Source organism: Panthera pardus, unplaced genomic scaffold, assembly GCF_024362965.1.
Source record: "Panthera pardus isolate Hobbes unplaced genomic scaffold, ASM2436296v1 HiC_scaffold_17, whole genome shotgun sequence".
In the NCBI taxonomy this organism is placed as follows: domain Eukaryota; kingdom Metazoa; phylum Chordata; class Mammalia; order Carnivora; family Felidae; genus Panthera; species Panthera pardus.
Window position 1 is genome coordinate 70,854,333 of NW_026526732.1, and position 25,370 is coordinate 70,879,702.

At 42.1% G+C, this 25,370-nt stretch overlaps 2 protein-coding genes across 7 annotated transcripts in view; one reads left to right on the plus strand and one right to left on the minus strand.

Annotated features, from left to right (window-relative positions):
- The window catches only part of BACH2 (BTB domain and CNC homolog 2), a 355,806-nt gene extending 348,619 nt beyond the window's left edge, over positions 1–7,187 (plus strand). For all 6 annotated transcript variants that reach the window (XM_053904652.1, XM_053904651.1, XM_053904653.1 and 3 more), the window contains one exon: positions 860–7,187. In XM_053904652.1, the coding sequence (XP_053760627.1) occupies positions 860–1,342 (483 nt within the window). In that variant the 3' untranslated portion in view covers positions 1,343–7,187. The remainder of the gene's footprint in view (positions 1–859) is intronic.
- A 2,259-nt stretch (positions 7,188–9,446) lies between these two features.
- GJA10 (gap junction protein alpha 10) lies at positions 9,447–24,368 on the minus strand. The gene is made up of 4 exons (XM_019442865.2): positions 23,152–24,368; positions 17,697–19,149; positions 10,528–10,701; positions 9,447–10,014 (listed from the first exon to the last, which is right to left on the minus strand). The coding sequence occupies exons 2-3, from the start codon at positions 19,131–19,133 to the stop codon at positions 10,663–10,665; spliced, it is 1,476 nt and encodes a 491-aa protein (XP_019298410.1). The 5' UTR covers positions 19,134–19,149; positions 23,152–24,368; the 3' UTR covers positions 9,447–10,014; positions 10,528–10,662.
- Positions 24,369–25,370: the final 1,002 nt, after the last annotated feature.

Here is a 25,370-nt window from a genome sequence, read left to right on the forward strand (position 1 = left end):
TGATTTTTCATCAGTTTTTTTTATGAGACTTTCCTTTTTAGAGAAGTTTTTGGTTCACAGCACAACTGAATGCTCCTGCCCCCTGCCCCTATACACTCATCACCACCAGCCCCCCTTATCAACATCTCCCACCAGAGTAGTGCATTTGTTACAATTGAGGAACCTATTTTGACACATCATAATCACCCAAGTCCCTAATTTATATCAGGACTCATTCTTGGTGTTGTATATTGTATAGATTGGGACAAATGTATCCACCATGACTATATCATTGAGTAAATTCACTGCCCTAAAAATCCTCTGTGCTTCACCTGTTCATCCTTCTCCTTCCCCCAACCCCTGGCAACCACTGGCCTTTTTACCATCTCCATAGCTTTGCCTTCTTCCAAAATGTCACAAAGTTGGAATTAGCCCATTTCTGACCTTCAGAAATGGCAAACCTAACACATTTGGGGGAGATTTTTTTTAACTCCAAAGTTTGGGGCTGAGGGTTTTCCAAATGATTCTCTAAAAACCCCCAAATCCAGGAAACCAGAACCTTGACTCCCTGTAGTTTTCTGGTTGGTGGTGATTTTGCTGGCCACTTGGACAGACCCCAGAGAGGGATGAAGAGCTGCCACAGGGAAGGTGTGAGGCTTTCCAGCACATCTGGACATCTGGATAGGCTGCTCCGATAGGACACTTGAGCCTGGGCTCCTTAAATATACATTTTGTAGGTGCCTAGGTCCTGGCCTAGCCATTCACGAGTTACACTGCAATGCCAAATGCAAAAATAAAAGTTGGAAAACCCCCAGAAACCAGGGCTTCTGTCCTTCCGTTCAGGCTTGATCAGGCCCCCTCTCTTCTCTCTGCTGTCCAGGTGTGTGAGAAAGAGAAGCTGTTGTCAGAGAGGAACCAGCTGAAAGCCTGCATGGGGGAGCTGCTGGACAACTTCTCCTGCCTTTCCCAGGAAGTGTGCCGCGACATCCAGAGCCCCGAGCAGATCCAGGCCCTGCACCGGTACTGCCCCGTCCTCAGACCCGTGGGCCTCCCCGCAGCCTCCAGTATTAACCCTGCGCCCTTGAGCGTGGAGCAGAACCTGGCCGCCTCCCAGTGCGCGGTGGGGGAAAGCGCCCCCTGCTGCCTGGAGCCGGGAGCGGCTCCCCCCGGGCCCCCCTGGGTGCCCGGCAACACCTCGGAAAACTGTACTTCCGGGAGGAGGCCGGAAGGCGCTGACCCCGGAACCTTCTCGGAGAGAGGGCCTCCTCTTGAATCCAGGAGCCAGACGGTGACCGTGGATTTCTGCCAGGAAATGACTGATAAGTGTACGACCGACGAACAGCCCAGGAAAGATTACACCTAGTGACGCGGCCTGCCTCCCAGTTCTCACGCCTCTCCCACCCAGGTGTTCTCCGGTCAGCCTGTGGTGCTGCTCATCTGTTGTCTGGAAGAACCGAGAAGGAATTTGGTGCACACTACAGCGTTCTTAGCAGCAATACTGTTTCTGAGTATTCCCTCCTCTCTTCAAGCGGGAGTGATATACAGTTCCCTTCACAATGGTGCTACCCCTTGCTCAGGCGAGGAAAGACGGGCGGTGCTGACGCTGCCTGTCTGTGGGTTAATTTCAGTCTCAACAGGGATAGACTAGAACACCTCTAGGACCCAACCACGGATTTTTTTTCTCAGTGGCCCATGTCACAAACCCTATCTCAGGAATTTCTTCTGAATGTTCAATTTTTTTCATTGAAGACAGCTTCTATACACATCAAAGTTTTATAGCTAGACTGTACATATTATATATAATATATATATAAGATATATATATATCCATATGCAAAAGTCCTGCATGCCTCAATTTTCTCATCCTAAAACTGGAAAACTTCATTTCTCATTTATAAGCAGGTTCCAACATTCCTCTTCTTTTGTCTCTGATGCTAGAACTAGTTTGGTAACTGTTAACATGGTCATTTTTCTTGCTTCACAGTTCAATTTCAATTTGTACTTATTTATGGAACAGAATTCAATGTTGGAAACTTCTTTTGAGGTTTTATTTCAGACCCTTTTTTTGTTTGTTTGGTTTGCTTTGGGCACCGTCAGATGGTGTCATCTGAGTGTTGTGGGTTGTTTTTTTGTTTTTGTTTTTCTTGCAGATACTGTACAGTCATGGTCAACTTTGCCACTTGCACTGAGTTTTGGGTCAAACCTATTTTCTTAAATGAAGTTGTTACTTCGGTATAACTCGAGTATACTGTATATTCTTTGCTTTTAGTTTAAAAGACATTTTAGCTAATTAAAAAGCACTCAGGTGATAATTATGTAGGAAAAATAATCTTGCCAAATAATGAATTCATCCTAGGATGTGTAGACAATAATCTGCTTGAATATTTTTATATTTCACCTCCTCCCCACCTTTCCCAGAAGCAAAGTTTAAATGCAGAGAGTTCAGAGTTGATGCTGGATGTTCAGACTCCTAAGTGGGGAGAGTTTGGACGTCCACTCAAAAGTGCATCCAAACAGCAGGAACCCATGATTTTGTACCAGAACTCAGCAGGCATTGGCTCCTAAAAATCAAATTAGAACTATTTTCTCACCCAGGGGGCAAGTCCCATTCATTTCAACCCATCCTCAGGCCCCTGCCTGCCCGTGAAAGTGCAGTGCAGGAGGAATTTCTTGGAAGGATTTGTCTGATCAGCCACCCCACTCCCTTGCCCAGGCCCCAGCTCCCAGGACATCTCACCTGAGTGGGTTTGAATCACAGCGCCAGGCGTCCTGGGTTAAGGCAATTCACCCAGAGTAGGAGAGAGCAGGGCACATGTAAGCCTGGGGTCTGTCCCTAATACAGACAAAAGCATTTCTTTCTCCCTCCCTTCTCCAAATGCTTTGAGTTGAATTCTGAGGTTTTTCTGCTCGTCTCTTGTCCAAAGGCAGATTTCATTCTGAGGCTTTGGATACAGTATGGCCAAGGAGCCCTCCCTATCCCCTTCCCCCACCACACACACACCTACCCTCACCTGATGATAATTTTCTTCTCTTGCTGCAAAACTGGTTGGCTTGCAACCCACAGAGAGCAGCTTCCCTTGGCTCTGGGGGCGTGCTGGCCCCTGGCCACGTTTACAGGAAGATGTGCCCAAGACCCTGCCGCCAGCCTAAGAGGAGGAGGAATCCGCTCCCTCCCTCCGGTCGGCCCTCCAGCCTGGCTGCAGGTAGAGTCCTGAAAGGTTTGATGTGGGGATGGGGTGGTGGGCAGTGGGGACTAGATGGTTGACTTTGTTTCTTTATTTGTGCCATTGTTTGGACAATATTAAAGCTGCATGTAAAAGGGGAAATTAGTATATGACGTAGGCGAAAAGTGAAATCATAGTAACATATGTTTTAGTATTATTAACTTTTCTGTACAAATATTAGCGCTAAATGTTTAAATATGTATGAATGCCAGAAATTTGTTGGTTCATGCGGTAGGATAAAAAAAAAAAGGCTTTTCTTTTAAAATAGTTCCGCTTTTAAAACCTGCCTCTGGGTTTTTGTTTTTTCTCATGTGCGTGTGTATGTGTGTGCTAGTCTGAGTCAGATTTTGGTAAAGCTCAGCGTTGGAGCTGCCATTTTTATTATGGTTGTTGGAATTTCTTGGCCTAGTGGAATGGTTCTGTGCTTCACCGTGGGGTTTGCCTTTGTGGAAAACTGGTGACAGCTGGAATTTAAATTCAATGTGAATCATGTGATACATCACAGGTGATATACATCCACAGGTGTTAATGGTGGAGGAGTCAGCCAACAGTATTGTTTAACTCTAGTGTTGCCTTTTTTAAGTGACCTCCTCTTCTTTTGAAAAAAGAATGTTTTCTGCTAGTATCATAACCAGGTCCAAACAAGCTCGCTGGCATGACTTACCCTGGCGACAACTCATGTGCAACTGGTAGTCTTGACCACATTCCATCAGTCTCCCCGCTGTCTGTTGTTTGGTCCGCACACACACACCTGTGCCACGGCCATTTCCAGGTGGGGAGGGGTCTCCTTATTTCCCTCCACCCTAACTCAGCCCACATCCTCCTTCCACCCACCCCCGCCTCGCTTTTCTCCCCCTTCCCCAGTCAAACCCCTACAATGGGACTGGTTAAAGACACTGCTTGGAAAACTGTCTTTCCATTTCTTAGAGATTTTTAACAGGTTGTTATGATTTTGTTCACTATGTACCATAAACAGTGACTGGCTTTGTGCAATTGTCTATGTGACTCGTCTTGTCTTTTACTACCCCGAACCATGTGTTCGTCCAAATTGTTTCTGGGTTGATTCAAAGGGAGGACTAGTTGGGGACCAGAATCCAAATTGCCTCAAGTGGAGTTTTAAGAACCAGCCTGTCTCCTTTCCCTGGGATCCCTTAGTGAGGCCCATGTCTTTTATGAAAAAGAAAAGCAAGTTAATAGCAAAGAACAGTGTTTGCACAGCATGGTGGCATTTAATTGTGCTTTTAAGGGTCCTTCCTTACAAAAATAAAGGACCCTGCAGCCATGGCCTGCTTAGGAGGATCCCTGCCACAGCCGAATTGGGTCTCCAAAAACGTAGCCGTGAGCCATTGGGGCAGGGACGGTGGAGGTGGCCCTGTGGCTGGTTAACATCCGCCTGGATCTAGTCCTCCCCTTGGATCCACCTTTGTTCTACTTGTGTGTCCAGACAACCTCACTTCATTCAGGTTGGTCAGGCTTTGGGCAGGTGAGTGCTTTGCTGTATGTGTTTGTTTCTCTGCGTTATCTGGGGGTGCCTTGAATAAAATCAAACTTCATTACATACTGATTCTGGAACAAAACAGTTGCGAAAACAAAACAAAAGAGCTGTCAAACTTACTAGGCCATCCTGCTATTTCTATTCCGGGTTCCCTACCAATGACTCAGGCGTCAGAGGTGATGCTGCAGTATAAAACATTATTTTGTATATTGTACAAGTAATTTATTAACTGTCTTTCTAAAAGTATGCTGCTTTTAAGATGCACTATGACTTTGGATTTAATCCTTGTATTGCTTTCCTGAGGAAGTAAAAAAAAAAAAAAAGGCTAGTGATTAGAATGCCAGCTGCCACTTCTCCTTAAAAAGGAGGCCAGGGACCAGCTCTAGGACTTGCATGAGAGAACCGCCAGACATCGAGTGGGCACAATGTGAAGTTCAAAGCTATTATCAAGAGGTCTAGGAGCGCCTGGCTGGCTCAGTCAGTAAAGCATGCGACTCTTGATCTCGGGGTTGTAAGTTTAAGCCCCATGTTGGGTGTAGAGATTACTTAAAAATAAAATCTTCTAAGAAAAAAAAAGATCTATACCTACACTTTCTCTTTTAATATTTTATGATTGCCATTAAAGAAGAAACAAAGGTGTATAAAGTATACACCTTTTAAGAAACTGCAAAGTCCCGTCCCTATGGGCCGCTCCACACCCTGTGGTAGCAGAACCCTCTCAGAGCGAGTAAGGCCTGAGAAGCGCTTTCAGACCCCACTTAGCTGGACCTCTATATTACACCCCATTTAAACTAGCAGCTGCTTAGTAAATGACTTCAATCTGCTCCCCTACCGCTTACAGTCTTGAAGGAGTCGCAGACCTGGAAGGGAGCAAGAATCAAGTTTTGTCCTCAAATTACTGTAAATAGACTGAGGGACAGAATTTTTTTTTTTTTTTTAAAGAATAAAGCTGTTCACTCTATCATGAGTTAGTATCTCTTCCCAAAATTGAGGATCTTGTTGTAGGTGCAGTTTTTGGCGAGTCAGTCCACAGTGCCGTGCCCTATGTGGAGTTGGTTTTCGTGCAGGAAGTCTGTGTGCATAGAGGCAATCTGTGTTCAAGCTGTATGTTTCCAGTACCGCCCGAGCCATCTCCTGACCCAAGCATCAAGGACTGATGCTGTAGAATAGAATATATTTGTGCACAAATAGTGTGTGCAGATAGTATTTGTACATAGAAAGGACCTATTGTGGCAAATTGAGGATAAATTATTCAACTGACGGTGCAAACACATTTCTTGCGAAGAAAAGGAAGTGTATAGTATTTTCCTACACCCCACCCTGGGAGGTGATATTTATATCCAGTGAATATCCACACATTTTAATCATAATATGAAAATGACGCTGCCGTTCTGTGAAGAATACCCCTTGGTGGCAGAGGCCCCACTTTGTAGCTTTGGTTTGATGTTGTGACATGGTGCATGCGTCTCGCTATCAAGCAATGGCTAAACAACTCTGACTTTCACTTCATTCCAGTTTACTGACCTCAGATAAAACAGTGGCCCTCCTTAGAAGCAGAAGTGCACCAAGACCATCCATTCAGTGCCAAGTGTTCCTGGGGGGTTAACGGACACGTAGATGAGGAAAGAGGGAAGGGACTTGGACAAAGAGGGTTTTTCCTACCAATGATGCTAAGTCTCCTACCAAAACATGTCTGCAGGCAGAGGGGTGACCTCCACCTGGTCCTAACGATGCATTGGGTGCGTGTGAATGCTGGATGCCGTCATTCACACTGACACAAGAGACCCGCCACTTCTAGTGAGTGAACAGGAACCTTCCAAATGCACTTGGGAACTTTGGGCTCTGGTTAGACACAGCCGTTCAAGGCAAGCACCACCTTTGCTTGTGAGGCCAAAAGGGCCTGGGAGAATTTGTTCCAGAACCAGTCTGATACAAGTGCACCTCTAATATATGCCTTACAAACTCCAGAGGCCATATTCAAAACAGGGTCTTCTCAGTGTATGCAAGGGGCCACAGCCCTTCTTCTCTTCCTCCCCAGGTCGAACAATACGGACAGTTTCACACATATCTACCTGTATAACCCTCTGTACCTCTCATAACTGCTCAACGACTGTAACAGGTTACATCAGGTGTTTTTCTACATACTTTTTACACAGATTCTATGCGATTAATGTAACTTAATTCAATGCATCATTTTATTGTACTAGTTCTTAGGCTTGTCTTTTTTTTTCTAAGTGATTGTGGTTTTTGTTGTGGTTTTTACTGTAAAAATGAAATGGCTGTTGATGCTTATTCTCTGTAACTAAGAATTTTTACCTTTTTGGGGGAAAAAAAAGCATTGCTATGAACTAATGAATTGAAACTTCATTTACTCATTGTAAATACACTATTGTGCAAAAAAAAAATTTCACTCAGTTGAATTGCTAGTGTTAACTGAATTTTGTCTCGACACCATTTCTGTTGATGAAATAAAGACATATCATTATGCATTGTAGGCTGGCTTTCTCTGCCCCTGAACCCTGTTACAGATCACAGGGCTGGAGGCCTTAGGAAATCTTTTCTCCCAGAGAAGCCATGTGACTTCCTCTAGCTTGGACCTTTACCTGCTACCTGATTAATATGATTAGAAATCTAAAACATGTGATACTGCTAAAGTGACTCCTCAGATCCCCAGTGCCTGTAAGAGTAGATAATAGGCATTAAATGCAATTTCCTGGTTTTGATGTTGTGGGTAGCTATGCAAAATGTCACCACTGGAGGGAGGCTGGGTGAAGGGTATTGTTTCCTACAAGGGCATGTGAATCTACAAGGATCTCAAAATAATAGGTTTAATTTAAAAGAAAAAGCTAAATGAAAGTCAGCCAAGAGAAAGGGGCATTAAACCAACACCAAGAAACAATGATTAGCAAGACAGGGAGTTTAGAATTGTAGTTAAGGGAGTAAATACATTACAACTAGAAAAGTATATCTGATCATTTTGAATCTTGGATTTTGATATAAACAGAAAGCAAGGTATTGAATGGAGGGCAGGCCAGATGACCATGAGCGACGCTGGCCTCACGTGTTCTGGCTAAGCTGTCAGGCCATAAATAATACGTTCTCATGATGTCTGAAGAGCGCCGTGCTGCTGAGATCTGAGCTTCAGGAAGTACATGGCCTTGCCCCATCCACCAGATGGGAAAACTGAAATTCAAGGTTACTGAATTCTGCTCCCTGGGCACCCTACTGAGTCAAGGAGGAAGGGATTCCAGGGAGCATATAATGGGGTTAGCAAATGTGTGCTGTTCTGAAAACAACACAGTTGTAACATTTTAGGTGTGAAAGGTAAAATATAGTTATTTGCATGAAGACATGAAGTTATTTAATCCATTCTAGAAAAAGCAGGCGAATCTTTGTCTCAAAATTTGGTTAAGAAAACCTGGTCATTAAGGGGCGCCTGGATGTCTCAGTCGGTTAAGCCTCCGACTCTTGATTTCAGCTTAGGTCATGATCTCATTGTTTTTGAGATCAAACCCCATGTCGGGATTCACTGTGACAGCATGGAGCCTGCTTGGGATTCTCTCTCCCTCTCTCTCTGCCTCTCCCCCACCTCTAAAAATAAATAAATAAATAAACTTAAAACATGGTCATTTAGAACTGATGGCCACTTGCACCTTCGACCCTGATGTTTGCACTTGTGGCAGGAATGACCATCATAGTTGGAAATAGAATTAAAAAGCTATTGTGTGTTGCAGAAGGGAAGCATTTAAACACCATCCTGCCCCAAGTGGGCAACAGCCATTATTTCCTTTCCTTTGAATGTGCACCTTTGAAGGGATTCATATCTACTTCCAGGGTACAATGAGGATTCTCAGATTGGCTACCCCTATACCAGTCCCTGCCAACAGTTTTGTTGTATCTGTTTGTAAACAACTAGGCTCTTCTTTCAAACAGTTCTACTTCTCCAGACTGTCACCCCTACCCCCTCAATTAGGATGCATTAGCAAGACTGTACTTGATGTTTGACATCAGCTTGTGATAGTGCCCAGAGTGGGATGGGTTTCCAATTCTCCCCATTGAGCAGCTTTGCTTTCCTGGTATAAATGAATGTGATACTTCTTGGTGTCAAAGAATCAAGGCCCAGAGAGATGGAAAAAGCCACTCATCCCACATCCCATGATGCAAGTGTCTTTCCTTTCATTTGATTCAAGAACATGATACCTTCTGTTTTCACCACCTCTGACTCCTACAGATCCCAGCATATACCTGCCACTGGCCTGCTCAGTCAGCCAAAAAAAGCCATTGCTGGTTCTTCATGGCTAGATTTTATTCTTCCCCCTTGAAGACCAGTGCTTCCCTGAGGCAGTGATCCTCATCCTAAAGCAACAGATGGAAACCATCAGAGACACACCAGCATTTACTGGTAGCATTACATTTTACACTGGTCCTTTAACTTTTTTTTTTTTCTAAGTGGGCTTCATGCCCAGCATGGAGCCCAACTTGGGGCTTGAACTCATGACCCTGAGATCAAGACCTGAGCTGAGATCAAGAGTCAGATGCTTAACCAACTGAGCCACCCAGGTAGGTGCCCCTTTTTTTAAACCTCTGTGCTGAACAGTTGATGACATTATAAAGGCTTCTGAGGGTAAAGGAAATTTAAATCAAAGAAAAAAAGTGCTGCCCTACAGACTCTTCTGAAAGAATCTCTCATAATAAACCTATTGACAGGACATGACAGAACACTAGTGAATAAGGAATAGACTGGAGAGTTTAAAGCGATGGGTACTATATTGTCTTTGGCATCTATACATAAACATACATTCATTCAACCAACACTACGCTGCATGCTGGGCATCCGAGACTTAAAATGCACAGGCCTTATCCTTGTAGCTTTCACAGGTTAGTTGGGCAGACGGATGTGCAAATAAATCATTGCCCGGGGACTGCTGATTGTTATGGACAAGAGAGAGAACACGACTTCACAGCTTCCTGGAAGGAGTCCAGGCCTTGGAACAGCCGGACCTGGATCTGGGTTTCAATTCAGCTGCACTGCATGCACTTTAGCTGTGTGACCTTTAGCTGTGGGGCAAGTTACTTAGTCTCTTTGAGCCTTCTCTGGTTTATAAAATGGGGGCAAACAATAACTTTGCACAGTTGTAGATAAAACAGGTATAGATAATGTATCTTGAGCACCTGGAATATGGTATGCCCCTTAATGGCACCCACTTGGACTTGGCCCCAGCATCATTTTCATCCACCTGGTCTTCACTGGCTCTTCTACCAACTCACTGTGGAACAGATCATGCCTCTTCATATCTCCACGCCTCATTTCCACTTCTGCAAAGTATGGGGACAGAGAAGACTCAGAAGCCATTTGGGCTAGAAACACAGACCAGCCCCATCCAATGCTGGGCTCCCTTCTGCAATATCCCAGGTAGTTACCCAGTGTATTAGGGTTCTCCAGAGAGACAGAACCAATAGTCTAATCTGTCTATCTAGTCTGTCTGTCTATCTATCTATCTATCCATCCATCCAATGGTCCCAACTGCCACTGCTATGCCACTGCAGAGCTGGGGTGCTCTCTGCAGTGAGCAGGTCAACAAGCCCTATGAGGCTGCTGGATGGGGGAAGGATAGCCACTCCTCAATCCTTCTCCCCTCAGAGTGGCAGTAGCTTTTACCCCTGGATTTTCTCTCAGGGTACACACTTCCTCCCTGCCTAATCCTGCCAGAGATCAGACCTGCCTCACGTAGTGAGGCCAAGTGGGGCAGTAAGAGGTTGATCCCAGCCCCATCAGGGAAGGGAGGTCTCCTGTGGAGGTGGGCCCAGGTGGGAGCACCCTGTACACACCCATCGCCTGGCGGGTGTCTCTGTGGAGGGGATGGTTCCCACAATTCTTCTTGCAGTTTGAGCTAACAAAGGTGTAATTTTTGTCCTGCAGATGCTGGTTGGTCTTTGGTCCATTTTTCTGGCCCCAAGCATGAATTATTTTTTCATAATAGATGAAAGTTCTAGAAGCATGTTCTGAAAGAGACAGGAAACAAGACAAATAAAACTAAATAGACTCAAAGGGCTTGTAAAAGTCAGTCCTGACAACCCACCTGGGACCCCGTATATGTCACAGATACCAGGGATCCAATCAAAACCTGTTGCAGAAGACAATTCTAGGTTGACCCAGAGATGAATGCCCACGTAAGAGGTTCTATTCCCAGAAACCTCTGATCCCACCTGCCATCTTCTTATTCTTCTCCAGTTGTTGTTTTTATCCAAAATCCAGGTCTAAAACTATAAGCCAACCTTTTCCAAAGCTCCATCTTTGCCCCTTTTACAATTAGCCAGATTTTTTACTTTGTAAAATGTGGAAAGTGATCCATTGTGGCATATTCTATTTTGCAGTAATCTATCCTTGATCCTAAAAATATGCTACACTTAGGCTCCCTTGTGCAGAAAGAGCAAGAAGTAGCAACAAAGTATAGAAGAAGGAACTTGGGTTGAGTCAGACAGGCTTAGGATAAAATTCCAGGTCATTCACTCATCCAGTAAATATTAATTTATGTCCTTGCTATGTATGAAGGACTATGCTTCATCACATCCTTATTGTATGACTGGGCAAGTCATCTATTTCTTTATCCATAAAATGGAAATAATTACAGAAAGGAAGCCCACGGCAGTGTCTAGACCACCATCAGGCTCTTAATGAAGTGTGTATCTTTCCTCCTCTTCTTTAGATGCTTTGTTGATTGTTCTATAAAACTTCTCAGCCAGGGGCGCCTGGGTGGCTCAGTCGGTTAAGCTTCCGACTTTGGCTCAGGTCATGATCTCACGGTCCATGAGTTCGAGCCCTGTGTCAGGCTCTGCTGACAGCTCAGAGCCTGGAGCCTGCTTCAGATTCCGTGTCTTCCTCTCTCTCTGCCCCTCCCCTACTCATGCTCTGTCTCTCTCTGTATCTCAAAAATGAATAAATGTTTTTAAAAAATTTTTTTAAAACTTCTCAGCCAAAGGGCTCAATAAATTAGTACAGTTCATCCTCAAAACATCCATCCAATAATCCTTGTTAGTGCTGAGTCAAAAAAAAAATACCTTCTCTCTCTTTTTTAATGTTTATTTATTTTGAGAGAGAGAGCATGAGCAGGGGAGGGGCAGAGAGAGGGAAAGAGAGAATCCCATGCAGGCTCCATGCTCAGTGTGGAGCCTGACTCAGGGCTTGAGTTCATAACCACAAGATCATGACCTGAGCCGAAATCAAGAGTCAGATGCTTAACTGACTGAGCCACCCTAGCACCCCAAGACCTTCTGAAATGACACAAAGAACCTAGAAGTAATAGAGATTTTAGATTTAATATAATATTAAAAATTCAAAGATGCTATAAACAGGGATAAGAGACCAGCAGACTGGGAGAAAATCTTTCTATATACATACAAAGAGTTAATATAATATCATATAAGAGCTCCTAAAAATCAGAAGAAAAACAAATATCCCAACAGAAAAGATCGGAAAGGATCATTCTTGGTAGAAATACAGATGACCAATAAACATGAACAACCTGACCGGTAATTACAGATGTAAATTAAAATGAAGGGGAACATGTCTAGTTCATCAGATTGCAGGGGTGGGGGGGAAGATAATGGCTGGTATGAACAAGAATGTGGGAAAAGAGGTACCAATGTACTGATAAGAAAATAAATTGGTGTGGTCCTTCCTAAGCAAAAATTTTCAGCATCTATCAAAATACAAAACATATATGCCCATTAAAACCAACAATTCCACTTAAAGATATATGTATGAAACATTCACTGCAACATTGTGTGCAGGAGAAAAAATAGTTAGAATGGCTAACTGGCCATCAAGTGTCTTATGGCTCATTGATACCACACAAAAGCATGAAGTGATGTAAAACTGAGGTAGTTCTGGGACACCTGGGTGGCTCAGTCAGTTAAGAATCTGACTTTGGCTCAGGTCATGATCTCATGGTTCATGGGTTCGAGCCCCACATTGGGCCCTGCACTGATGGCTCAGAGCCTGCTTCAGATTCTCTGTCTCCCTCTCTCTCTGTCCCTCCCCTACTCATGCTGTCTCTCACACAAATAAATAAGCATTAAAAAAAAAAAAAAAAAAAAAACTGAGGCATTTCCACAAATCCTGACATGGGAAGATCCCTGTGATGTATCATGAACTGAGAAAAAGCAAATTGCAAAGACATCTCCACATCTCTACATGATCACATCTATATTTTAAAAATTAACATATATGTGTGGACATATATTTGCCCTCAAAGTTGGATTATGAATACCTTGAGAAAGGTAGGGGTGTGTTCCCAAGCTGTTCACAGCAGTTGCCTTTAGGGAGAAGTGAGAACTGAATCTAGATGAGATGAATCCTCACATGGTCAGGTTCCTACTTTATTCTCTATGTTCTTTTATATTGCTTTAATTTCTTTCAATGAGCATGTATTACTTTAATTTGAAATACAACAAGTAAGAAAAAAACTGTTCTTCCATGAAAACCATAAATGATGGTACCCCTGGTCTGAGCCACATGCCTCTTTCACCTGGGTCATTGTGTAAGCCTCTAGCTGGCCTCCCTGATTGTACTCTTACCCCTTGTCTTAGTCTATGCAGGCTTCTATAACAAAATACTGTAGACAGGGTGGATTATTTATTTCCCACAGCTTTGGAGGCTGGGAAGCCCAAGATAAATGTACTGACAGATTCACTATCTCGTAAAAACCCATTTCCTGGTTCATAGATAGCAGTCTTTTTTCTGTGTCCTCACATAGCAGATAGGATAAGGAACTCTCTGTGGCCCTTTTATAAGGGCACTAATCCTAATCATGAGGGCTTTACCTTCATGACCTAATCACCTCCCAAAGACCCCACCTCCAAATACCATCATATTGGTGATTAAGTCTCAACATATGAATTGGGGGCGGGGGCACAAACATTCAGACCACAGCAGCCCTATAATAGACTCTCCAGAAAGTGTGTTTTTTAAAATGTGTCAAATCACCACCACCCCTCTGCCATCCAACCCAAATTCCTTTCTGTGGCCTATAAAGCCCCATATATCAGCTCCTGACTGTTTCAACCTCACCCTTATCTCTTCCCTCCTTGATAATGGCCCAAGAGAACTCTGCAGGGCCTTGGCACAGCTGGCTCCATCAGTCATGCCAAGTCTTGAGGTGGGTGATGTATCCCAGGCAGAAAGACCAAGAAGTGCAAGCATCCTCAGCTTTTGAAGCTACAAAAGGAGAGCACTCTTTATCACTTAAATGCCCCCAAAATTGGAAAACTTCACAGAACAACCTTCTTCCTAATGCCAAAACCTCCCTCCTCTATAGCCATGGTTCTGAACTCTGGCTGCACACTGGAATCATCTGGGAGCTTAAAAAAAATACTGGTGTCCAGGCTCCATCAGCAGAGATTCTTATGGGGGAAAATTTCAAAGCTTCCCTAGTGATTTTATGTGGAACTCAGCAAGAGAATTACTGCTCCATTGCATCTCTGCATTCAACAATGAGGAAACATCTCCTTTTCAGAGGGTAGCATGAGTTCCTAAAACTCAGCCAGCCCTCCTCCCCAGGCTCACTTGGCCAGACCGGAAGTCTGCTTTCCATGCCCAGCTAAATCTATCCTCCAAAAACCAACCTTGACCAAAATTATTTAGCAATCAATGAGCTTGGACTTGAAGAAACTGTGGGATTGGGTGAAAGCAAGGGAAATGTCAGAGCATAAAATCATGGCTCCTCCAAGTGACTTTTGTAACCTTCTAAAATGGAATGCATTTCTATTGCAGGACAATTCCCTCTATGGGACACATCATAAGTGACAAAGCAACTGTGGTCCTACCAGAAGTCATTTCGCTCTGAAATGTCAAAATGCATCTGACTGAGCCCTAAAAACTCTGCCACGTAGGACCTAAGACAGTGTAGAAAGCAGTTTACAGTCCATGTTTTGACCCTAGATGATTATAATCCTGTTTGCTGCACTAATTTCTAATTAAAGATCTCTCTGTTGGCAAGAAGCATGATGTGTCAGCCACAGTGCTCTGGAGTTGACAGCTGTGGCCTCAATCCCCAAGTCTTCCTGCCATTTGGGAAGTGAAGTCTCCTGTCAACCCTGTAAGAGGTCTGGGGGAAAGTTACCATAAGTAGTAAAGCTCTGTGTCCAAAGACATTATTTGTAATTCCCAGAAACATTAAAAAAAAAAAAAAAAAAAAAAAAAAACAGGGAAGAAAGTGGAAGACAAAAAAAGAAAGGGGCCTATCATCTTCATCATCTTTTCTCCAAACTCACAAAAATGGCTGGCCTCTTCCAAAAGATAATCTGAGAGATTAAGAAAATCTGTCTCTACTAAACACTACCATCTCTCCCTCAATTCTCTGACAAAACAAATGCTCCTTTTACATGGAAGCAGGTACAAGAGAGGGAAAATGATTAAAACTGTCTTGCTGACTTCACAAATGTAGGTAAGAAGCACAAGTCACTGGCAAGGTTACTCTAAAATAGTGGTTTTCAACACTGGCTGCACATTGCAATCACCATGAGAGTTTAAAAAATACTAATCCTAGGGGCACCTGGCTGGCTCAGTCAGTAGAGCATGTGACTCTTGATCTTGGAATCAGTGTATGTGTGTGTGTATATATATATATATATATATATATATATATATATATATATATACACATACATACATATATATACACACACACACATACATACACACACATGTATATGCGTATACAGTACAACCTTGGTTTGCAAGCATAATTCATTCCAGAAACAAGCTTGTACTCCACTTGTATATCAAAGTGAATTTCAAGAACCATTGGTTCAGTTGTGATCATGTGACATTCAGCATCACACACTACTCATATTGCAAGACATCACTTGTTTATCAAGTTAAAATTTATTGGAAATGTTTGCTCATCTTGTGGAACACTCACAGAACAAGTTACTCGCAATCCAAGGTCTTACTGTATACAGTTTACATATGTATACACACATATATACGTATATAGTTTACATATATATACATACATACATAAATACTGATCCTGCATCCCCCCACCCCAGAGATTTTGGGTTAAATGGAATTGGATGGGTCCAGGGCATGACAATTTTTTAAAGCTCCCAGATGACTGTAACTCATGGCCAGGGCTGAGAACCCTGCTGTAGTTTGTTATGGGGTTCCAAGTAGCCACACTCTGATCTTAAACATAGTCTCCTGGGGGCGCCTGGGTGGCTCAGTCGGTTAAGCGTCTGACTTCAGCTCAGGTCATGATCTCACGGTCCATGAGTTGGAGCCCCGCGTCGGGCTCTGTGCTGACAGCTCAGAGCCTGGAGCCCGTTTCAGATTCTGTGTCTCCCTCTCTCTCTCTGTCCCTCCCCTGTTCATGCTCTGTCTCTCTCTGTCTCAAAAATAAATAAACGTTAAAAAAAAATTTTTTTTAAACATAGTCTCCTGAATAGATGGCTGGTCACTGCCAAGAAATGAATATCAGTTTGAAAGAAGTATTATAGGAAAACTCTGAGTAGGATGATGCCTCCTCAAGATATGGCTTTAGTGTGGTAAAAATATCTCTAAACTCACAGGATATATGAAATTGGGATAGAGATTCAATCATCATAGATTTAATCATTATCATTAACAGGAAAAAGCAAGTGTATAAGTTCAACCAAGTGAGCTCAACTAGGGGGATTTCTTTCTAATGGAAAAAAGCTATTATGGGGTGCTTGGGTGGCTGAGTCAGTTAAGTGCCTGACTTCGTCTCAGGTCATGATCTCAGTCCGTGAGTTCAGGCCCCACATCGGACTCTGTGCTGACAGCTCAGAGCCTGGAGCCCGCTTTGGATTCTGTCTTCCTCTCTCTTTGCCCCTCCCCTGCTCACTCGCTCGCTTGCTCTTGCTCTTGCTCTCACTCTCTCTCTCAAAAATAAACATTAAAAAAAAAAAAAAAAACTTTTAAAGCTATTAGGAGCAGTGGATAAAGCAAATGTCATTTTTTCTTTTTCCAGAACTGAGAAGAGTCTACAGTAAATATCCATTATGTCTTAACAATGGCCAGGAAATGCTTATTCCACACTGGCTTTTCAGAGAACAGAATTAAAATCAATACTATATTGGTTTTAGTCTTTGTGAAATATATCACCAAATATTCATATATGACCTTTAAATGCCAGAGCTATTAAAACAATGGAGCACACCCTCCTTCTTTAGCGAGACAAGGGCTGCTGAAGGTTACAAATGCTCTCTTTTCATCCATTTTCCACACTGTGATAGAAAGAGCTTTCTAAAATGTAATGCTGATCCCTTAACTCCTCTGCTGCACACCCTCTATGGGTTCTCCATTGCCTTCCCACAAGGCCTCCATGACCCTTCTCCACCCTTCCCTCTCCATAGCCTTCCTCCCACTCAGTGCTCCAGCCACATGTAGCTCCCCAGACATCCCTGCTGTGTCACACCTCTCAGCCTTTGTCTATGCTGCTCCCTGTACTGGGATGTCCTTCTTTCATGCACCCCAGTCCTCCTAGGTCTGGAGAAATTCACTACATCTTTCAAGACTCAATTCAAAAAAAAAAAAAAAAAAAAAGACTCAATTCAAAAGTAACTTCAACAATGAAGCTTTTCCTGACCCATTCATAAAGAATTGTCCACTCCCTCCTTTGCCTGCGCACTCCTTCTAACATGGCACCTTACACTTGATCACATTTATGTTTACCTGTATAACTTCCCCATCTAGACTCTGAGCCCTTTGATGGGAGAGACAGTATTTTATCCATTTATAAACCCAGCTCTTGCAAGACTGAATGATATAAAGTTCAGTAAGTTTATTTCATGAACTGAATTTAACTGAATGTACTGAATGACTGGATTCAACTCTCTATAAATTAACCTCCCTCACCTCCTCTCCCTCTCTCTCAACACACACGTATACACACCAGGAAATTGGAAAGGGAAGACTAAGAAGCAGCCAGAGTGGAACATCTCTTGTAATAGTTCTATGATCAGTCCTTACTTACCATTGATGTTCTATACCCAGTGGCAGAAGGCAGAAGCGAGGGACTATTTTCCCGGTGCAGAAGATCCAAGCAAGAGCTGTTCTGAGAACTGAAGCTTCTTGAGTCACTGTGCAACTGTCCCTTTTCAGACAGCAATCTGGACAGAAAGCTGGCCTTGCGACTATCCAGGTGAGATCTGTCTGTCCAGACCCCACTCTCTCTCATGCTGCCATCGCTGTCTCTACAGTGACTGTGCAACTCTGTAAGAGGCTCTCCTGAGGGTCGTAGATCTTGGGACTGCTCCCAGGTTCCTATTGCATGGGATGGGCAATGTCTAGGAGCCATCTCTGTACATAGCCAGGACTGGGACTTTACATTTTCTAGGCCAAATGAATGGTCTGGTTGCTGTCCCTGGTGCTGAATTCGAGTACTATCATCCCAGGGACATGGACTGTGGACATGGAGCTGTCCGCTGTGCTGATCCTTCTCAGTCCACTCTTTTTTAATACAGCAAGGGTCTACTTCAAGTTGCCTGGGCTGTAGGCTTTGACATGTGGTTTTAGACTTCAGCACATTGACTTGAAAGACTTGCTGTTGATTGTTGGCTTGAAGTAAAGAGATTCTTTTAGGCAAGGGAGAGCAAATCATACAAGGCTGGGCCACCGAATATTTTTTCAAATGGAATGGAGTGCCACTTTCATCCTCAATGTCCTCATTGCTGGATTTCTCATAAAGTGCCCTCATGATTTTCCTGATTCCCAGATGCGATATTTCCAGTACATTAAGGAACAAAGAGATGGCTGCAATGCTGTGCATAAAGAGCATGAAAATTGTCTTCTCTGTGGGCCTGGATACAAAGCAATCCACTGCATTAGGGCAAGGAGGTTGAGTGCATTTGTAAAGGGGGTGCATTTGAAACCCATAGAGAACATACTGGCCTATCATGAACCCTACTTCCAGCACAGATCTCGTCAAGATGTGTAAGACATAAGTACGCAGAAGACATCCTTTCAGAGGGACTTTATGGATTCTCTTCTGCTCCTCCAATCTCTTCAGCTCTCTATCTATCCTTTGTTGCTCCTCCAACTCAAGCTCTGGATTCTCCATCCGGACTCTAAGGTGTGACTTTTTCCTCTGCCTCTCCTTTTCAAAGGCCCTGAGTCTATAAAGTGCATGGCCCATATACACCAGAGAAGGAGAAGACACAAAGATTATCTGTAAAACCCAGAACCTGATCAAAGAGATAGGGAAAGCATCATCATAACAGATATTGTTGCAACCTGGCTGCTGGGTGTTGCAGGCAAATGCTGACTGTTCATCATCCCAGACATCTTCAGCAGCCACACCGAGTACCAGCATTCGGAAAATGAAGAGAATGGTCAGCCAGATTTTCCCCACTATAGTTGAGTGGGAGTGAACTTCCTCTAGGATGTCACCCAGTAAATTCCAATCCCCCATGGTAAGAGATTAATGTCTGAAACATACAGAAAGTACTGAAGTTAATAGCACCCATGGATATAATGTATAAAGACACAGGCTCATTAATAAAGCAGTTTCTTTTTTCATGTCAGAAAAGCTATGAAGCATTTTCCAGCCCTAATTATTTATGGCCCATGCTTGATGAAATAGAATACTTCCAAGGAATATGATTTTGGAAGAAAAAAAAAACTCAAGACGCTGCACAATCTGATCCAATTTCCTGCCTATCCTTTCCTTCTCTCTGACACAAAGTGGACTCATTCCATATATGCAATGGCCCTCATATTTGTACAATGCATTCCATCTCAAGTTTTGTTCATTTCTCTGCCCAGATGAGAGGCCCCATTAACCAGACATCCTACATGATCTTACATGAGTCTCAACTTTTCCAAGAAGTTTTTCCTTGCCATCCCATGTCAGAGTGGTTTTTCCCATTCCTAAATGCCCACACTATTTTTTATACCACTCATTTGGCACTGTGCCTAAAATGAGTTTTGTGAAGGCTGTGTCTTACATCCCTCATCTTGTACACTCTTTGCAGATAGGGACACATTCTATAGCATTTTGTTCTTTGCACACAGAAGGTATCAATAAATAATAGTGGGATGAATCATCTTTCCATTTTAAAACTCGGTTCCTTGACCTTATCACTGGAATAATCATCACATATACAACAAAAAAAAGTAAATCCTCATTATATATTATCCATGCTCCCACTGCAAGAAAACAAATCAGCCAAATATACCCTCTGGAACTGGCACAGGATAGCAGTAAAGATTAAGCAGACACAGAAACAGTACCAGACATGTGATTACATCCACAACGCCACATCTGGAACAGCATGTTTTCATGAAAGCTTTGCTAACTTAGAAGAAAAGTGAATATAAACCGCTTTTCTAGCAAGCTTGGATCCAGGAAAGAATTAAGGCAGAGCTGACATGAATAGGTTATTTGGTTTACCCTAAAAAAAAATGTTTTTCAAAGTTCAATGAGATTAAAAAGTTAGTAGATTAAAGGCTTCTAAGATGTAGAAGACTTCCCAATATGAAAGATATGAAGAAAAAAACAGGAAAAGTGTTATTAAGTTAAAAACCAATAATGAAAGAATTTTCTCTTCCATAATTCACCCATTCAATAATATTTACTAAATCTTACTATCATCTAGGCATTGTCCTAGATGCCAGGGAATTCAACAGTGAACAAGATATACCTGGTCCAGCCCTCACAGTAGTTGGTCAGTAAGGAATCTCACTAACATAAAATGAACAAATCGTGAAAAGAATGGATGAATATCAAGTCAAAAATACAAGAGATGGGGCGCCTGGGTGGCTCAGTCAGCTAAGGATCCACCTCTGATTTCAACCCAGGTCATAATATCACAGTTATGAGATCAAGCCCCACATCATTGGGCTCTGAGCTGGGTGTGGAGCCTGCTTGAGATTCTCTCTCTCCTTCTCCCTTTGCCCCTCCCCTGCTTGTGCTGTCTCTCTCTTTAAACACACACACACACAACATGGAATCATTACATTTTCCCAATGTATCTCCAAAAAAAATAAATTCCAAGTGGAATAAAGTATTAAATGTAAAAATGTCAACCATAGGGGTGCCTGTGTGTCTGGTTCAGTTGGTTAAGCACCCAACTCTTGGTTTAGGTTCAGGTCATGATCTCACAGTTCACGGGATCGAGCCCTGCATCGGGTACAGACAGCACAGAGCTGGCTTGGGATACTCTCTCCCTCTCTCTGCCCCTACCCAACTCTCTCATCTCTCTGTCTCTCTCAAAATAAACATTAAAAAATTTTTTTAAGTTAACCATATAAGTATTATAATAAAATATGAAAGAATATTTTAGAATCTTGAAATAGAGGAAGTCTTTTTTTAAGCACATCAATGCCAGAAATTATCATTGGAAAAAATTTTTAGATTTTACTCAGCAAAACTGAATGGCAAAACTGGAGCTGTCCCAGAAGGCATTTGGGTCTAGAAGACAATAAAAACAACAACAAAAAATACAAACTAAATATAAATATTTGTGAATAATCACTGAATAGGTAGAGAGGAGATCACTCAGGGACAAGAAAAAGTGAGCCAATGACAAAACCCTGAAAAATAACATAGGAGAATACGTCTACAAATAAAATACAAATAAAATGAATACAAATAAAGTAAAAGTGAGAAATGGCCAAAGAAAGTCGGGGGGCAGGGGGAGACTATGAAAACAGAGAACCATTACTGAAACCAAAGGATAGAGTTTCAAGGATAGACACAATGCCAAATACACATACACATACTCCTATTTATATGAATTAAATGTGGGATATACCATGCTCAGGGATTGGAAAGCTCAGTATTTGTAAAGATGTCAGTTCTCCCCAAATGAATTGATTGATAGATTCAATGTGAGATTTTATATCAGAATAAAATAAAATCCTATAAATGTACATATATATGTATGTACATGTATATGGTGTGTGTGTATGTGTGTGTATATGTATATACACATGTGTGTGTATATATATGTATATATATGTGTGTATATATAGTAGATATATGTAGATATATACACATATATATATATATATATATGACTTTGGACTATATGACTACGGAGACTTTATGACTTTGAAAAAAATACAGGGCACACACCAGGAAGTTAATACAGGTTACTGGAGGTCTGTAGGAAGTGATGACAGTGGAGGGGGGTAGGGGGAAAAAAAAGGAAAAAGAATAAAGACTCTTCTTCTAAGCAAGTATGACTAATTTTTTATCCAAAGTAAACATTTATATAAATTTACCGGTATATGCATGCATATATATAAATTTTTTTAAATAAAATATAAATAGTAGATACCTCTCTGAATTTGGGAGGGGTATTAATGAGACTTTTATTTTACTCTATATGCTTGCGAATTGCTTGAAATTCAAAAATTAAGAAGGTAGTTACATATACTACTTGTAAATAAAATATTAGATTTAAAAATCTTGGACTTATGCCTTATTAGCTGAAGCAACAATTTACTAAGTTCTATCCTCTCTTAAAGAGTTCAGGTGCTTTCTCATTATTCCTTTAAAAATCTACGGACATTATTCTTTGTTTCAAAAATTTTTAAATGTTTATTTTTGAGACAGAGCAGGAGTGGGGGAAGGGCAGAGAGAGAGACAGAATCCGAAGCAGGCTCCAGGCTCCAAGCTGTCAGCACAGAGCCCAACACGGGGCTTGAACCCACAACTGCAAGATCACGACCCGAGCTGAAGTCGGACACTCAACTGACTGAACCACCCAGGCGCCACTAGACATTATTCTTTATTAAAAATTAATTCCTGAGGAGCCTGGGTGACTCAGTCAGTTGAACATCCGACTCTTGATTTCAGCTCAGGTCATAATCCCAGGGTCAGGGGATTGAGCTCCATGTCAGGCTCTGCACTGAGCATGGAACCTGCTTAAGATTCTCTTTCCCTCTGCCCCTCTCCCCCACTCGTGCACTCTCTCTTTCTCTCTCTAAAATAAAAAATAAAGATAAAAAATAATAATTCCTTTAGCACTTAAAAAAATATCTAGAGCTTCTATTTTATATAAAAACACTGAAATGGGAAAGTTAACTCAATTTGTTAAATTATCCTCTACTTGGCAGTCCTAACCTATTTAATGTTTCTATTGCCAGTATCCCTTTAAAACTTGGGAATTATTATCTTTAAATAACAAGTAAAGGAAAACTGGTCCAACATGGAAAACAGGAATACAATCATGCATATTGACATGCAGGAGCAAAATCCTTTAGACAAATATTCCTGTTTCCCAAAAGTAACTACTTTTTATCAATAATGAAAACAGGTCCTAGAAATATTCTTGAATTTTATTATCAAATACTAATTTAGCATCTCCCATGTAAAAACTGGTGCTCCTTTCCTGAATTTTATTTCAGATCTTATCTTTCTATCCCCACGGGGATTTCCTATATTTCTCATAAACAAGGAAGTCCACATATTTACCACTTACCTTATAGGTGGTCAAAAATAATAGTAACTGCTCACAGAACCTTAAAGTTGGACCGTGAGTGGCTAATTAGTGAAAAACTGCTGCTGGTTGCAGATATAAAGCGTCTAATCAGCTGGGTGTGGGGCAGGATCCAGAATGAGCACAGTAGTTTTGATCAATGGAGTCTAACCTAGTTCTCTCTAGAGGTCAAAATGTCCTCTGGGGCTTTGCAATTCTCTTGTGATATTTTCCTCTAATTGACGCCATGCCTGAGCCCCTCCTGGTATATCATATTTACAAATGAAAAGTGAAACAAATGAGAATTTTCCTATCTTTTTTGTGGATGATCACAGTGATTTGAGTTTTGGGTGCATTTCTTCCAACCGATTGGGAATCCATGTCATAGATCAATGGGTCACGTCCAATTTCATTCAACAGCTGCCTGGGATGAGTCTTGCCTCATGAAATGTGAACAAGTAAAAATGGAGTGACAATCAAGCCCAAAGTGTTCTTGCAAATCATGCTAGGCTGCAAGTAGTAACATCTCAAAAAGAGATCAATAAAACAGAGAGGGGGCTGTACATGTCTATAGATTATGCGTGCTACCAATACTCTATTAGGCTGAAACAGGCAGCTCAGGATATCCCCACCGCCCCCCCCAACCAACTCCAAGTGGATAATCTGAAAGCCTTAGAAAGCTCTGTCAGATTTTTTGGAGAAAGTATTTGAATTCCAGAGAGGTCAAATAACTTGCCCAATGTGGACAGAGACTAGGTCTCCTAACTCCCAGTCTTACATAGCATCTACATTAGTCACATCTCAAGTACACTCTTACTGCCATCTTAGAAGGGGTGACAGCAAGGGTGTTACTAGAACCCAATGGTGACTTCAAATCACAGCTCCTATGCACATTTCTGAGCCTGCTCTTTTCTGCTTAAATTTTGAAAGTATATAAAACTATTTAGGGCAGCTGGGTGGCTCAGTTGGTTAAGCGTCCAACTTCAGCTCAGGTCATGATCTCACAGTTCGTAAGTTCGAGACCGACATCGGGCTGTCTGCTGCCAGCACACAGCCCACTTTGGATATACTGTCCTTCCCTCTCTCTGCCCCTCCCCCACTTGTGTGCTTGCTCTCTCAAAAAATAAACATTTTTTTAAAAACTATTAATAGTTCCTATCATCCGCCTATTCTATTTTCACACATTTAGTTTTTAAAAAAGGATAATAAAGGCTAAACAGGTGAGGAGCTCAAATTTCCACTATATCGCACACTAGCCTCAAGTACAAATTGCCAGAATTAACTAGAGGCAAAAACACATGATGTATTAATATGTGTATTTGTATAGTACTGGGCACACTGTCCCAAAAAGCCCTTGACATTTAATTCTAAAATTCACCTGAAGACTAATGAATGTAATACCTTTAATGCATTTTGTCAGAGTCAAACATTAAAATCATATATTATGCATTGAGTAATTCAGAATGGTACGCAAGAAACTCCTATTAGTTGCCTCAAGGGAGGTAACCGAGTGACTGGGGAAGAGGTGGGATGAATACTTTTACATTGAATCATCTGAACAGCAAATGCATTACCTAACTCAAGATAATAATGTTTAAACCAGAAAGTGAGGTTTTAAAAAAAAAAAAAAAAGCCCACAACCCTATGTTGATGTATTTAAAAATCTCCTGCAGGGGCACTTGGGTGGCTCAGTCAGTTAAGTGTCTGACCTTTGCTTTCGACTCAGGTCATGATCTCACATTTGGTGAGTTGGAAGCCCACATGGGGCTCTGTGCTGACAGCGCAAAGCATGCTTGGGATTCTTTCTCTTCCTCTCTCTCTGCCCCTCCTCCACTCACTCTCTCAAAAATAAATTTTAAAATAAACTTTAAAAAAATAAAAATAAAAAACTTTTCCCTGATAAAACAATCTGATCATTCTTGAAGAGTTTTAGCAAGCAGAGGATTGGCACAAAGTCGGCGACTCTCCCATATCCTCACAGTAATAATGTGAAATGTCCCCATGAGGTAATACTGCCCTGCACTGCTGCTGGGGGGGAGGAGCTCTACGCACTGCCTCATCCCCACCAGCCCAACGGTTCAGCAGGAATTAGCACACTAAAGGATGAGAATCAGTGCCATAGAGAACAAGTTTTGTTTTGTTTTTTCAAGTTCCAACTTTCTGTCTCACCAAAAGAGATGTTGAATCTATGAAGTCACTGGCAGGCCCAAGACACACTCAGA